At 47.9% G+C, this 12,890-nt stretch overlaps 1 protein-coding gene across 1 annotated transcript in view; it reads right to left on the bottom strand.

Annotated features, from left to right (window-relative positions):
* RREB1 (ras responsive element binding protein 1) overlaps positions 1–12,890 on the bottom strand; it is a 267,242-nt gene that overhangs the window by 104,617 nt on the left and 149,735 nt on the right. Inside the window, 2 exon segments of the mRNA XM_029590608.1 lie at positions 3,468–3,631; positions 4,279–4,368. Of these exon segments, the coding sequence (XP_029446468.1) occupies positions 3,468–3,631; positions 4,279–4,368 (254 nt within the window).

The following is a 12,890-nucleotide window of genomic DNA, read 5'->3' as shown; positions in this document are numbered from 1 at the left end:
CTTATTGTGCCCCAACCACCAACTTGATGCTGGGCATCGTGAGAAGAGAAAGGCAATGGGCCTCTTTTCCCCCGCCCCTAGAAATTCTGTCCTTTTTCCAAGTTAATTTACTTCAAACCACGTTTGGAAAAAAAATATGCAATGTATATGCAGCGTAACTGTATGGTGCAGGCTATTCAGAAGGTCAGTTCAAAGTCAAGTCTGCCTTTGGCAGTACTGAGTAGGCCTAGCTCTATAGGGTCGGGAGAGTGCTGTGTCAGGTTATCTGCTGATCAGCGAGAGAACTTCCTCCATCATCTCGGGAGACATTCCCGTCACGTGGATCACAAGATTCTTTCGCAATAACCATCCCTTCTGGGAAAGTACACCTGACTCAGGTAACTGAAGGGAGAGGAGTCCAATTCTATCATCACCGGGTTATAGAATATTACTTTTTGCTATCTAATAGAGCACCTTTTATCTGAACTGATCAGGACCAAGAGTATTCTGAAAAACAGGTATTTCCGGTTAACAGGAACTCTCTCCCCCACCCCTATCCCAACCCGATCCAACCTTCCCTTCCCATGGCTCAATCTGACACCTTCCCCCTTTTGCTAACCTTCTGCTCCGGTCGCCTCTCCCTCTCTCTCTCTTCTTCTGGATAATGGATAAAAGATACTATACTGTTGTATGTATATTAATTTCTGAAAGTCAGATCCTATAACACCAATGCAAGCTTTCTTGGTCTTCTGTTAATTCCATTTTCAAACCCTCCGTTCGATCTGTGTGTGTGTGTGTGTGTGTGTGTGTGTGTGTGTGTGTGTGCCAGAGAAAGTCTATCAGTCAACGGAACATAATAAAGACCACCGCAAATTGCTCTGAAGAATCAGCTGGAGATAAGGACGGGGCAGAAGAGACAAACAGTACAGTATTTAACACAACAGACATCCAGGGCTTTTCTGGTGGCAAGGGGGGATCTAGGTCCACATAAACAGAGGGACACCGGAGGAAAGCTTTGTATCAAACTGGTAAGAAAAGAAATCTTCTAATGTTTAGTGGTTACATAAAAGATGCTGTTAAGTTGACGAGATGCTCAAGGAATTCATTTACAACAGATTAACCTGCCATCAATGGGATGGAGCTACTTTTCAGACCGTATTTCCTCACTATCAGTGAGGTTTACTGTGATTCATCCTTCCTGCTAACCCCTCAGAGCCAGTGCAAGAAGCTTCCCATTGTCAACAGGCTGGAAGGTAACCTAACACCTTAGGGAAGGACCTGCTGGCATCCTGTGTGAAACTCCCGGCAAACAATGAGGCACCTTTCTATGCTGAGAGGTAACTGGGTTCAGCAGCTGGAAAGACACATGCCTGGCTCCAGGGTTGGGAACAGTGCTGCATTAACATACCCAACTACCCTATGTACACTAAAACCTGTAGAACAAATGCCAGGATATGCAGCGGCTGGCTTACACCCCCTTTTGTAAACAGAGAGGTGTTGGTGCTGGGGAGAGGGGGGTTTAGCAAGTTAAGTGTGTGTTACAGTTTCAGACTGTCACTGCATGCAGGTTTCATCAAGAAGAATGCTGGTGGGAGAGGCAGAGGGCCCCGGGTACCAAGCGCTTCCTCTCCAGACACACACACACAAAAAAAAAAGGAGGAAACCCTTAGTTATATCTGACCCTGGGAGCAGAGAGGTTCTGATGAGCCAGAATGAGGTAGGGCCAGGTGGCCTGCTTTATACAGGACAATCCTGTTTCTTATGATAGTGTCCAATGTCCTGCTCCAGCAAGAACATTGAAAAAGCATTCCAAGTGTATGTAATCTGGCCATATAAAGAAAAAGAAATGTGTGATCTATCATCATCCCCTACTCCTCCTCTCTCACTCATTTTTCCCTTCAGCTTTTTTCTCCTTCCCTTCCATTCTGTTCCTTCCAGGATCCTCTCCATCCCCCCCCCTGTCTCCTCAGATTCCTCTTGTCATCCCATACTCTATCTCCTTCCTCCTCTCCTTCAGTTTCTTGAGACACAGTGCTACGGGCAGTGGAGTGGCAGGCCAGCAGGTTGGATAAATTCTAACCAGGCGGTACCTGTCCCCCTTGGCTGCTCTTTCCCCATGGTGTACTGTACACGTCATTTGTAATCAGGAAGTGCAGGAGAGCAAAAAGCAGGCACAGAGACCGGGAATGCAGCTTATTGTGTCCTCGCGCTGCCAGCCTACCACCGCTGCAACTGATTTCCCAGCCAGGGAAGAGGCGAGGTAGAGGAAGATTAGTCTTTTAAACATGGTAACGTTTGGTACAGCTTTTACCAAGGGGACGTCCTGTATTCTGGGGACGCAGCTGTGGCCACTCTAAGCCAAAAGCTGTGCACAGTCAACAGCCTCAGTGAGAGACTGGTTCCAGTCGCAGGCATCTGAACGGAATGTGCCGCAGGGGCCATGGCCCCACCAATTTTGGGCAAATGGGCAGGGCAAATTAAAACTCTTACCCTTTCATACATGGTGACTCCTCCCCACTCCCTTCCAGCTACCCAATGCTGCTTGCTCATGGCGGAAATTATAAACAGTAACTTCTGCTGCGAGCACATAAAGAAACATCAACACGTGCGGACCCATTTGCCACGGACCTCTTCAGCGCTGGATCTGGCCTCTCTCTCTTGCTGGAGGCCTCTGCCAGACCTCTCTTGGTGCAAAGATCACGGGTAAAAAGTGCACACACACACACAAACTTTGCGGCAATGGAGGCAGCTTGAAAACTGCTCCCCTAAAAAAACATCACCAGTAATGTTGCAGGACATGAGCTTTCGAGAGTACACAGGACCCTAGGGACATCTGAAGAAGGGAGAATCACAACCTGTCCAGCAGCGGGATGAACTGATCGCCAGAACCAGAATCCACAGCACTGCAAATTCTACATGTACACCACATGTACACCTCATTCCCAGACATCAGAAAATACAAGAGAAAAAAAAAAACTGCAACAACCCAAAGTGCACATTTAAGCCAAAAAATACGTATTCCCCCTTTAGAGTCCCCTCCCACCCCCCACCCAGCAACAAACAGCAGAAAATTACTGGATTAAATTCACAGAGTACCAACTCGTGTAACCGGCAGGAGGCAATCCCCCGTCCCTGGCACCTGAACAATACAAATGGAAATGAACACTCCCAGACATTCAGATCCCTGCTTACACCTCAGAAACTGAAAGCTCAGCGCTGGTGCTAACACCTCGCTGAGAGCTTGGCAAGCAGGGAAACGCCAGAAGATTAATCCACTTTAAACACCACACTGGCTCTTTATTTATTAATTTATTTATTTTTTTGTCGCTGTGGTTCTTGTTCCTTCAGTGGGACAAAGAGCCTGATTCACTAAAGCTTTGCTCCCATTCTGTGTCCAGGGAGAAGAAAAAGCTCGAGTAACTCAGGCTGAAAAGGTGCCACAAATAACTTTACTCTTGTCTGCTCGGGCGGGCCCCGACGTTGCTCACCTGTGCATGTTGCCATTGGTGGTGAAGGACTGCCCGCACACGTTGCACCTGTAAGGCCTCTCGCCGGAGTGCACCAGCATGTGGCGATCCAGGGAGCTGGCGGAGCTGAGGGACTTCCCGCAGATGCTGCAGCTGTGGTCTGTCCCTCCCACATCAGTGTTGTGCTACAGAAGACAAGAGCTAGGGGTCAGTACTGGCAAGGGGGGGGCGACTGCCCGAGCGTGGCAGAGAAACCCCTCCCCCCTTCCGCGACACTCGTGCACCATCACCCAGACGACCGGCATCTGTTTAACTACTGGCGTTCGGTCAATTGTTTGCGACACCAAACCCCCCCCCCAAAACAAAAATCCTACGGATGTTATTTTGCGTAAGTAAAAAAAAATAATAATAATTCGACATCCAAAAAGCAGTTAAGACCAAAACTGAAATTACCATTTTTCTTATTGAGTGAACTTTCTCCAGGCCCATTTGTTCCACAGGTCTCTCTCCCCCCCCCCCCAACTCGTGCTTGCTGGTTCTAGTAGGGCACTGAAAGGACTGTCTTTCACATCTTGGCAGTGAACTTAGCTGGATAAAGCTCAGTGAAATGTTTCATTTTTAAAGGTACCAGGCGAGTGGAAAAAGAACAGAACTGGATCAGCAAAGGAACATTTGTCGCAAGTGTGTGTGTGTGTGTGTGTGTGTGTGTGTGTGTGTGTGTGTGTAGAGAGGGTCTTGCTGGAAAGAATTTGGGCTTTTTTTTTGTCCTCTTTAAGTATCATGCTTTCATGCAGCATCGAGAATATGGGCTATTGCAACAGAGTCAGCCTACCTGTCGGATGTGCATCGTGAGCTGGTGCTGTGAGCCGCAAACCTTCTCACACAAAGGACAGATATAGGAAGATTTTTCCTCTTTTGTTTCCTGAAAAAAAAAAAACACAGAGCAAGAAGCTATAAAAGTGTATAGAAGCAGAGAGCCTCGCTCGCTAACCTCGTAGCGGAGAACGTGAAGTGAGAACATGCTGCAAAACCACGCGGTATGTTTTTCTGCCGCCGACACTTCCATTCCGTTACAGCCTTTTTCTGCGTGTGCACCCACACCCACCTTACAGGGTGTCAAGTTCATAGCCCTTCCACCTCTTTGATACCGTCCCGCAGCATGCTTCTATTGCAACTCATCAGTTATAAACACCACCAAAGAATAAGATGGCGCTACAACTTAAAACTTTAAGCTCATCTAGAGACTCAGTTCTAATGTGTTTACCAAGTGAAAAGCATATGAGCATCACTGTTCTAACCTTATGAGTAGAACAGAAGCGCCGTTCTGCCAGACCAATGGTCCATCAATCCCAGAATCCTGTCATAGGCAGTGGGGAATCTGAGTCACCTGAAAGTACCCAGCACTTCCTAGTTGGGGAAATCCCTTTTCTGTTGCTCACTCCCAAAGTAAGAGGTGGCAATCCCTATGTCTGCCCGGCTAATAACTGTTAATACAGCTGTCCTCCAGTTACTTGTCTAAACCTTTTTTTTTTTTTAAACCTAGTTGTGCTATTAACCTTGACTACATCCTCCGGCAACAAATTTATCAGCCATAGCTAGGTTCAAAGGGCACTCCCCAGCTGGAATGCATAAGAGCTTTCTGGAAGGACATGGGCAAAATGTGCTTAAGTAGCGCACAGGTCTGACAAAAATTAAAGGGAAGAGGCATTTATGCTTTTTAAAGTCACTCCCGCACTCCAGAATGCCCCTTTCCCTCAGCTGTGGAAATACAGTGTGCGCATTTTTATTCACAAAAAGGTTGGGCAATGCTCACAAGCCCATTTTGTGTGCACAAACATCTGCTCACCTGCATGAAAAGTGCAGAAAATTGCCATCTTTGCATGTCCCACGATAAATGCATTTTAATTGTTTTTTGTGTTTAAAGTTATTAAAGGGCATTTTTTGGTGGGATACTGAGTAGAAAACCCACCCCCCCCCCCCCAAGAAAAGACAATTGTCAATTAAATCTCCCAAAAGTCAGCACAAATATGGTTTTGATGACCACTGAGCAGCCAGAGAGTTTGTTGACACATCAGCGTCTCCCAAATCTGGAGCGCTGCTTAAAGTTGTAGGGGAAAATTAAACGTTTTGATCAGTCATTCCTGCAAATGGTTATCTACCCGTTGCTGAAATAAAGTTTTGAATATAATGATGGCTAAGTGCGCTCATGTGAAACACTCCTGTTCAAATTTCTGTGGTTAGTCACCGACTCACAGCAGGTCCCCTCTCTCCACTCTCCTAGTTGTTTGTAGATATTGCATATACGTACAGCTACTCTTCTTCCTTACCCAAAGGTGTTTATTTGTTTTGGAAACATATTTAGGAAACCAGTGCCAGCCAAAAATTTTGGAGCCAGAGACATTTTTTTTTTTAAATTTTTACTTGTTTTTGTTTCTATTTTGCTTTTTTTTTTTAATTTGTTCTTTTTACTTTGTTTCTTTTCATTTATTTTTGCTTTCTGTTGCTCTCTTCTTCCCTCTCCACCAATGTCCTTTCATCTCTCCCCTCTCTTCCCCCCTCCCATGCCTTTACCCTCACTCTGTCAAGCTTCTTCCCCTTGACCCCCCCCCCCTCCCCCCAACAACAGCCATAAAGTTTCCATGAGCTGAGTCCTGCAGGCAGCAACCACTGCAATGCCCCACAGCCTGGAGAGTGGAGCTCCATCATTGTGTGCCTGAGGTCTAGTTTTAGATGCTCAAGCAACCTGGCACCCAATGTTTTTCTAGCGCTACTCTCATCACGAGCTAGCTGGGCTTCATTAGAAAGCTGCTACATTATAAAGTTCTCACACATTTTTCAAGTTCTGCCTTTAACTGTTTTTTTTTTTTAAATCTAAGTTATCAACCTGGAGGTCCGTATTCAGCAGCACCAGGAGCAGGAATCTACCTGGGAAACTTCAGAAGAAAATTTCAGCGGGTCTTACCTGGTTAAGTCGGCTGCTGAATATCCTCGCCTAAAGGTACCCCTGGAAATTTAGTTTTGCAGCGCTCAATATAGGCACTGCCTGCTAAACTTAACACTCCCTCTTTTTACCCAGCTAAGTGTTACCCGACTAAAATGTTACCCAGGTAAAATTTAGCCAACGAGAAGGGGAAAACTTTCAATTACAGGTTTTTGGCCAGGTAACAGACAACCTCTTTGAATATGGACCTCTGTTTTCTGAAAGGAAATACACCATACAAGTTAGCAACTTGCATGATCTACGTGGATTCCTTGGTGGGTGGGAGAGCAGGGAGGGGTTTGAAAGCACCTGGCCTCATGATGCCCTGAGGTGTCAACATATCTTGTAACTGGACACTCTGAAAGGTTCTGTCTAGATACCACTATATCCACGGATATGTAACCAAGTACACCCCACCCAGAGTCAAATTACACAACATATACAACTGATTCAAGATTGTGGGCTATATTTTGAACTTTATCAAAGCTCTTATAAAACTGTTTTTTATTTTCCTAAATCCTGAATTTGATTATGGCTCAGGCTGTTATAGCAAGTTACCTGTAAACTGGGTTCTCCATAGACAAGAGGATGAGTTAGCCAAAACATGTGGGTGTTGTCATCTAATGGCTTCAACACAGACCCAGCTCTCACAGCTCAGTAAAGACTTTAAAATTTATTGGGGGGTTTTGGATTTATTACCTTGATATTCTAATGCTTAATATGGGATATTCTTATTTCATTTCATTGTATGTAAATGATATAATTAATAAAGATATAATTTTAAAAAAGACTTTACTGAGCATCCACGAGAGTCCCAATGAGCATTCTTGCCTTGGGAGCCTCTTAGTCTCTTTCTGAGCTTAAGTTTTAGTGAGGTAGACAACTCTCCTGGGAAGCAGGTGGAAATTAAGTATGGCTAATTTATCTTGCTGTCTACAGAGAAAGGAAAATTGGTTCTCACCTGCTAATTTTTGTTCCTGTAGTACCAAGGATCAGTCCAGTCCGCCGGGTTGTGTCTCCCTTCCAGCAGATGGAGTCTGAGAAAAAAGCTGAAAGGCACCCCCTCTTACACTGGTGTGCCACCTGCGATGCTTCAGTATAATCCATACCATAGCAGAATGAAACATATCATAACCTCAACATAAGCACCAATGGCTATATCAAACCGCCTAAGGAAAAAAAACTGCATAATGTCTGGAACTTATGTATATGGAGGGAGTACTTCCATATGCAATGTGAATGCTGTCCACTTGAGAATTTTCTGCAGAATGAAAACGATACCAAACGGACTCTCCAGATTCCATGGGTGGGTGTCTGGACTGATCCTTGGTACTACAGGAACGAAAATTAGCAGGTAAGAACCAATTTTCCTTTCCCTGTATGTACCAGGATCAGTTCAGACCGCTGGGATGTATCGTTTGGACGTCCTCCTGCATGAGAAAGACCTTGCCGACCGATGTGTCGAACTGAGCATTCAAGAAGTTCAGCACCTGGGACGGGACTAATTGGCTCTTGGCAAAATTGACGACCCAACCAAGGTATTGGAGCCAGTCCACTACAGATTGAACCGCTGCCCTGCAAAGCTCCTCCATCTTTGCGCGGATGAGCCAATCGTCCAGATAGGGATGAACCAAGATCCCCTCCCGCCTGAGACCCGCAGCTACTACCACCATTACTTTGGTGAAGACGTGGGGAGCTGTCGCCAATCCAAACGGGAGCGCCTGAAACTGATAATGCTCGCCCAGAATCATGAACCTGAGAAACCGTCGATACTGTTTGCGGATCCCTATGTGAAGATATGCTTCAGTCAGGTCTAAAGAAGCCAAATATTCGCCGGAATGGACGGCCACAATGACAGAGCAGAGAGTTTCCATGCGAAAACGGGGTACCCGAAGCGCTTTGTTCACCTTCTTCAGATCCAAGATCGGGCGGAAGGAGCCCTCCTTCTTGGGAACCACGAAATATATGGAGTATCTGCCGGTCCTGAACTCCTTCGGCAGGACCTGGGACAATGGCTCCCAGCACTTTCAACCGGCCCAAGGTTTGAGTCACCACTGTCAGTTTCGCGTGGGCCTCGCAGTGCGACATCAAGACCAGGTCCTGCAACGGGGGTGCAAAATCCAAAGCGTAGCCATATTCGATGATGCTTAGAATCCACTGGTCTTACGTAATCTTGACCCACTCCTCGAAGAAGAGAGACAGGTGGCCGCCTATCACTGGAATAGAGGAGTGGGCTAGGACACCTTCATTGGGAGGACTTGCATCCAGAAGATCCCTGAGGACTCCCGTGGAGGAGAGGCCTGCGGCTGCGAAAGGAATGAGACCAAGCCTGAGACCTCGTCGACGGCTGACGTGGAGTGAAGGCTGGAGCCCTGCCCTGCCGAAACTTGTGCTGTCCCCGGAACAGAGGGCACACAGACCCAAAAGCCTTGGAGGTTCGAGGCTTATCCTCCGGCAACTTGTAAACCTTATTGTCCCCTAGGGATTTGATAAGGGCTTCCAGATCAACCCTGAACAAGAATTTCCCTTTAAAGGGAAGATTGCCTAGCTGGGCCATGGAGGAAACATCGTCTGACCAGTTGCGGAGCCACAGAAGCCTTCTAGCCAAGGCCGCCGAAGCCAATGGGGCCGGATTTTAAAAGCCCTGCGCGCGTAAATCCGGCTGGATTTACGCGCGCAGGGCCCCCGTGCGCTGGCGCACCTATTTTGCATAGGCCGCCAGCGCGTGCAGAGCCCCGGGACGCGCGTAAGTCCCGGGGCTTCGTAAAAGGGGCGTGTCAGGGGCGTTGCGGAATGACGTGGCGTTTCGGGGGCGTGACGCGGAAGGGAGGGAAACGTGGGGGGAGGGCGAAGGAAAGTTCCCTCCGAGGCATCGGAGCGGCCTCGGAGGGAACAGGCAGCGCGCACTGGGCTCGGCGCGCGCAGGTTGCACAAATGTGCACCCCCTTTCGCGCGCCGACCCCAGATTTTATAAGATACGCGTGGCTACGCGCGTTTCTTATAAAATCCAGCGTACTTTTGTTCGCGCCTGGTGCGCGAACAAAAGTACGCATGCACATATGTTTTTAAGATCTACCCCATAGTGAGCAAGTTTGCCCGAAGAAGATCATACAAGGCATCCGCAGTGTAAGCCACAGCCTCCTCCAGGCGATCTTCCTGCTCCACTTCCGCTGGAGGCAACTCCTGCATGGTGAGCAACAATTGCACTCAACGAAGAGTCGCTCTTTGCATGAGGCTACTGCAGACTGCTGCCCTAATGCAAAGCGCCGAGACCTCAAAAATCCTCTTAAGACGGACCTCCAGCTTCCTATCCTGAAGATCCTTAAGAGCGGCAGCTCCTGCAATCAGAATGGTCATCCGCTTAGTGATGGCTGAAACGTCCACATCCACTTTTGGGACCCTAAGGACGGCCAAGGACTCGTCTGGCAGCGGGTAGAGCTTCTCCATGGCTCGCCCCACCCAAAGGCTGGCCTCGGGAGCCTCCCATTCTCGGGTCATGAGTTGTAGTAGCATAGGGTGAAAAGGAAAAAGCTTTAGGGGTCCTACTTAGTAGCCTCCGAGCTCGGCTGTGGCGCCTCAATACCGAGCTCCATCAGAACATGAGGGATTAAATGATCAAGCTCCTCCCTCCCAAATAATATGAGGACCCTCGGGTCATCCCCCTCAACTGGGGTGGGCTCATCAACATCTCCGTCAATATCCACAAGGAGAGGGTCCAGCGAAGGGGGATCCGTTGGCTTGGAGGCCGGGATCTCGGAGAGATCCAAAGCCGCACAGCCCATCCTCCCACTGGAGGAATCGGAAACCCAGAAAGCCTAGCCACCTTCGCAGGCAGAGGCTCCTCAGTCTGCAACTCAGCCTCGGCCTCCAAAATCGCCTTGTGCATTAAAAGCACAAATTTGGAAGAAAAGTAAAGCTGCCCCTTTAAGCCCCTCCCCCCCGGTGGGGGGGGGGTCAGAGCTCAGAGGGGAGGCAGGCACTGGGAGCCACTGTCTAACAGGGCTCAAATTCGGCGGGAGAGCAGAGGAGGGATCTCCCCTCCCCCTGCATCCAGCCCTACACTGGAGCATGGCGGAGGCAAAATGGCCGCCGTTCCCGCACTAGACAGGGATGGGGCAGGCAGAAGCCGGCAGAGGCGCAAATTCCTCCCTGTGCCATGGGAGCGTGCTGAAAATGACCCGCTGCTGCTCCCCGATGGTCCTTCCCCCTCCTGGGAGGCACCATGTACAAAGGCCATCACGGGAGAGCCGCACCACCGGCTCCCCACATGCTGAACACACCAAACCCCGCAGCATACCAGCGGAGAGGGAGCAAGCACGAGGCTGAAAAAATTGGTGAAAATCGCCCCTCCGGAGCCCTGGGAAATCTGTGCGCACAGTAGAAAAATACGTTTTTCTTTCTTTCTTTTTTTTTTTTTTAAACGCTGACACGCAGCCACCCGGGGGAAAAAACGCCCCTGGGACCTGAATCGTGGCACAGGCAGCCCCCCTGAGGTATTATGCTATCTCAGGGTGCAAGGGGGAGGGACCGGCCTATCGGTAAATCCTGCTGCCTCCAGTGTGATGAGAGTCAGAGAGCTCCCCAATGATCTGTAGGCTGAGCTGAAAGACAAACAAGATATGGATACCATACTTGATGTGTCCATGCTGGTGCTATGAGAATCAATCTCTCTGTCTTGAATGATCTTTTCAACCATCCCAGCAATAAAAGGAATTGGCAGGTAAGCAGAGTAGACTGGTACTTCAGATTAGCACAAAAACTTAGGGAACTGAATTATAGCTGCTTGGAAGCATGAAGCAGAACTGCTCAACCCCCAAAGACTGAACTTGTTCATGATCCTTTGATCCTAAGACCATTCTTGAAATTGCAGCAATCTGCTTAGTTGGTTCGCCAACAGGTTTTGTACATCTGGAAGATTGATCATCCAGAAATGGGTATTGTGACAACTGGCTCACAAACAGAATCAGAGGCTTTCTTGCAGAGGGCATACTAGCAATGTGTTCCTGCTTGTTCAATCATGGCTGCCTGATTCAATGTATTCTTGCCTGTCAGCAGATGAAAGAATCTCCTAGCACATAACATATAGCTTCCAGCTCCAGCAGGTTGATCTGAAGTTGGTCCTCCACTATGCTCCCCACCTCATTGCTGGAGACTTCAGTAGACAGGATCACTTGATATATATAGGTATACACAAGAGGCCCACCTTGAGAACCTCCAGATTCATCCACTTCTGAAGGGATGCCCTCATCTTGGGGGCTACAAAGATTTGATGAGAAAGATGGAAATTGCTGATCCCACTGGCTTCAGAGAGCTCACTGAAAGACCCACATGTGCAGACGAGCCAAGGGAACTACATGTACTACTGCAGCTCTGTGCCCCAGAACCAATCTCACTGGCCCTTGGTCCCACTACAGAAGAGAGCTCACTAGGCCTATCAGTAATGTGGCTCTTTCAACTGGAAAAAATGCCTTCTTGATTGAGTCTTTCCAGGCTCCTATGAACTAAATCCTTTGAGACAGGGTCAAGTTGGACTTGGGGAAGTTGACCAGGAATTCCAGTGATTGGAGAAGTCGAATGTTCACTCCGAGGGACTCCAGAACTCCTATTGGAAATGGACCCATCACCAACTAAGCACCAGGAAAGGGAATACACAGACTCCCTTCCAACGCAGATGCACAGCCACTATCGAAAGGCATTCTGTGAACACATTTGAGACTGCCATAGAGGCATGCTTTGAAGCTGCCAAGCGTGGTTTTCTTGGCCCTGGACCTATCCATTTCACACATTTTTATTTTGGTAGAACTGAAAAGTTTGAGGGGCTGTTGAGGCAGCAGCTTGTTAAAGAAAAATGATGCAACAAGGCAAAAAAACAAACTAGACCTATAAAAACAGATTGTAGAGACAGGAACAGGTCTGTGCAGTAGCTCGAACAGTGCAAAACTGAGGGGCTCATAATGCAGCGTGTTCGTGGGCACGCCCACACATGCTTAGTAAAATCTTTACTGAATTGTGAGAACTGGGTCTGCATCGGTAGCATCTGATGACCTCCAGCACATGTTATGGCCAATTCATGCCTGCTTGTCGCCACAGATTTAGCTAAACATTACTGTTATTCGGTTAATAAATTAGATCATCCTTTCTAATGCCAAAAAAAAAAAAAAAAAGGTTTTAGGATGTCTTCTTCACTACAGAAAGTAATCCTTTGCCTTTGAAGTCAAGGAACAGGTTGGTCAAAAAGCCAAAGGGCAGCATTCTGTTTGAAGTTGGTTAAACTGGAGGACTAAGGGAAAGAGAGAGGACAAGGGACAAAGAGTGATGGGAACACTTTTGTAAGCTCTCTATGAAGAGGGAGATAAACAAAATGGACACTCAGGACTTTCAGGAATTCCACTGAAGGAGGCCTCATCCAGGTGGAATCACATGGTGCCAGCTCTCCACACATGCAATACATATCTTCTGACCAG

The sequence above is a fragment of the Rhinatrema bivittatum genome, chromosome 2, assembly GCF_901001135.1.
Source record: "Rhinatrema bivittatum chromosome 2, aRhiBiv1.1, whole genome shotgun sequence".
Taxonomy (NCBI): domain Eukaryota; kingdom Metazoa; phylum Chordata; class Amphibia; order Gymnophiona; family Rhinatrematidae; genus Rhinatrema; species Rhinatrema bivittatum.
This window is presented reverse-complemented; position numbering and strand designations above follow the sequence as displayed.